We start from the raw sequence: 3,585 nt of genomic DNA, 5'->3' as shown, positions 1-3,585 counted from the left end.
TTTAGCTAAGCTAACTTTATCTCTAGGAAAAGAAGATACTTAAACCTTACCCAACAATTAAAGCCAACAACCCAACACACTTCCTCCTCATAATACACCTTCTAAAATACCCTTCACACATCTACTACTCTAGAAAAAAAAAAAAAAACTTTGAGTACTCCTCCTTATATTTTGTCTCTTATCATCACTCTCAACGATCACCATCTACTTACTGCGCAAGGATGAAAGTCGATCTTGGTAAAATCTAAAACACCTATTCATCAATCAAGCTAAGGACGAAAGTCGGCCTCAGTAATCTGAAGGTGCCAAGTGAAATTAGTTGACTCATATTCATCAAGCAGGAACAAAAGTCAACCTTAGTGATCTGACAGTCAAGATATTCTTACTCATACCAATGCCAAAGCCGGTTTTGGGCCCAGAAAGGCGCACCAATCCATTAATTTGGTGTGCAGCTATAATCTGCACACTGTTGACCGTAGCCGTGATCATCACGGGTATGGTCGTATTCATTGGGTACATGGTGATCCGACCCAAAGTACCACAAATGAGTGTAGTAAGTGCACATTTAGACAAATTTTCCTATGACATGGCAAGTGTCTTAGTAGTCAAAGTGTCAATTGTAATCAAGGCTGAAAATGACAATTCAAAAGCCCATGCGAATTTCTACGAAACAAGTTACACACTTAGTTTCCATGGGGTTAAAATCGCGTATTTAAACGCTGATCCTTTTGATGTACCTTCAAATAAGTCGATTGACTTGTATTATCCTGTTGAGTCATCGCCGATACCGTTGAAACCTGAAGAAGGAGAAGTTGCTGAATTATTTTTGAGAAGGGGACAAGTTGTTTTTGATATAAGAGGGAATACAAGAACTAGGTGGAGAGTAGGGATTCTTGGTTCTGTTAAATTTTGGTTGCACTTAAATTGTCAACTTAAGTGTCCTTTGAATGGAACTACAATTTATCCAAAATGCAGCACAAAATCCAGATGATCATTTGATTGGGAGTTCAACTTAGGTATTTTTTGTTCTCTTTAATAATTAGTAATCATGCATCACTTAATTATCTTGTTATTTTGATTGATTTTTTTTTTTTGGGATGTGATTAGATTCTTTCTTGAAAGAAGTAATCATCAATATTCTACCTTTGAGAACATAATACAATATGATATATTTAATTATGATGGAATACGAATAAGAATATTTAAGGATTATTTTAAATTGAAATATGTATTTATCAAATTAATTCATTTTTAAAATTGAAAGGGCTTATCTGTATTGAAATTCGATTAATCTGATTACCACTCTCCTATTAAGAAATTTTTCATATTAAGCTTCTAAGAATTTACGCACTTAATAGCCAATATCAATGAAATATTTGTCTAAATTGTCATTGTTCCTCCCATAAATTTATATTTTTATTTAATAAACCCCAATAATTAGTAAAAAAGAATTAAAATCTCTTAGTCATTTACAAAATGAACGAAGCTTACGTGTAAAATAAAGTGACTATGGTCTTACAATTTAAAATTGAAAATCAACTTTTTCATATTCCAACGAACGACAAAAAGTGAAAAAGAAAAATCTCATCTTAATGAAGAAGTAAAAGAGAACATTTTGAAATTTTCTATGTAATTGGCACCTTTTTAATAGTATTTTTTTTAAAAATAATATATAAATTTATATATAATATGTAAACACTATGGAAAAAGTAATAGTAAAAAGCCATTGTGCTGAAGCTTTCTGCCTAATTTGTCCACAAGCAACCAAAAGTGAGCTAATTAGTGGCCCAAACATGCAATGTGTGCTCTCGTCTTAACCATTAAGTAATCTAATATTTCTTCTGTTTTATTAAAAAATAGAAGTTGTGATCTCAAATGACTGACAATTATCTTGTGGTTATACATCATTATATTAATATTGCTTTTGTAAATTATATAATTTAATCAATCAATTTATATATATTTAGTTTTATAATACGTTTATACTTTATATTACTTTATTCGTTTTGACTTGCTTTATTTAATAAGTAAAATGAAAATTCATTTTCCACCAAAAAAGCAAAAGGAAGGAAAAGTAAAATTGGAGGAGGGAATTAAATTGAAAACTTTTAAAAGTACTAAAAAAGTATATAGTTTTACAAGTTACAATCCAATCTACTAATTCCCCACTAACCTTTTATTAACTTCACTAAGGTATAAAATAATTTTCTTGAAGAGTAGTCTGTTTTTATACCTTTCTTTTTTCGTGTCTATTTTTCGACCATGGAAAAAAAAAGTTTCTTTTTCCTACGTTTTCGTCACTCATACTTTATCCCTCAAATTTTCGCTAAAAAGGGAAGATATTATAAATAAATTATTTTTTAACTTTTAATATTATCCTTAGCAAAATTATCTAGTCACATAAACATTTTGGGTCATAAGTTTCAAAAAATAATATTATCTTAAGGGCTTGTTAAGAAGTATTTAATTTTTACAATATAAAATTAAGGAATAACTCATTTATAAATTATTTATCTCAAAATGCAGTGCTATTTTTATTTTAAATTAAGAATGAAATAATAATCCTAAGATTATTAATCTAAAAATTTACTCATTCTCCGATCAAAGGAGCCCTAATAAATTGTGTTCATCCAAACACATTGACAGGGTGTGTTTGAAATAAAGGAGAATATTTTTTTATGAAAAATACTTTTAGAAAGAAAATTGAATTCTTACTTTTTTTTTATAGTATTTAGTGAGTAAATAAAAGATATTATTATCTCAAAAATATTTATACGTAATTTAGCAAAGGGGTGCAAGTAGGTGGGAGTGGAGGCTCGAGGTGGGATGGTCAAGTAGGGATTGGGGGAGTGAATGGCTGGGGATGATACAATAAGTGAATAATTATATATTATTACTTATAAAACTTATTTTTTCCTACCTTTTATTAAAGAATTTTTATTTTTTTTCATTTGGGAAAATGCACAAATATCTTCTCAACCTATGCCCGAAATTTCAGACATACACTTATACTATACTAAGGTCATATTGCCCCCCTGAACTTATTTTATAAGTAATTTTCTACCCCTTTTCGGCCTACGTGGCTCAATCTTGAAAAAAAGTCAACCAACGTTGGGCCCACAAGATAGTGTTACGTAGGCCAAAAAGGAGTAGAAAATTATTAATAAAATAAGTTCAGGGGGATAATAGTACCTTAGTATAGTATAAGTGTATCTCTGAGATTTCTGACATAGATTGAGGGGGTACTTGTGCATTATCATTTTTATATAAATTGATTGTTTTTTTTAAAAAAAAAAATCCTTCGTACCAAACATACAAATTGCAGATTTATTTGAGATTTTTTTTCTTGGAGATTTCTTGGGAAGATTTAGTTAAACTAGAAAATACGTCCATTAGGTTTCTTGTTAGTTTCGGCACAACATTAGAAGTGTACAAAATCAAATTGAACAAAAAAAAAAAGTCAACCTGAATATAACACCCCAAGTGTGTATGCTATCCTTTACTCCATACCGAAGGCTTACGAGTCCAAATTTAAGAGTCTTATTGTGACAGTTCTGATATTCAAAAATATCAATATATATAGGG

At 29.8% G+C, this 3,585-nt stretch overlaps 1 protein-coding gene across 1 annotated transcript; it reads left to right on the top strand.

The window, feature by feature from the left end:
* LOC107028021 (NDR1/HIN1-like protein 12) lies at nt 1–1,179 on the top strand. Its single transcript, XM_027918922.1, has one exon. It carries the CDS (start codon nt 395–397, stop codon nt 989–991), a length of 597 nt encoding a protein of 198 aa, XP_027774723.1. The 5' UTR covers nt 1–394; the 3' UTR covers nt 992–1,179.
* The last annotated feature ends 2,406 nt before the right edge of the window (nt 1,180–3,585 follow it).

The sequence above is a fragment of the Solanum pennellii genome, chromosome 8 (assembly GCF_001406875.1).
Source record: "Solanum pennellii chromosome 8, SPENNV200".
NCBI classification, from domain to species: domain Eukaryota; kingdom Viridiplantae; phylum Streptophyta; class Magnoliopsida; order Solanales; family Solanaceae; genus Solanum; species Solanum pennellii.
The sequence above is the reverse complement of the archived record's forward strand: the minus strand, read 5'-3'. Positions and strand labels throughout refer to the sequence as shown.

Bases quoted from the DNA above. Each gene is read 5' to 3' on its own strand.
- LOC107028021 (XM_027918922.1), top strand. From the start codon at position 395: ATGCCAAAGCCGGTTTTGGGCCCAGAAAGGCGCACCAATCCATTAATT.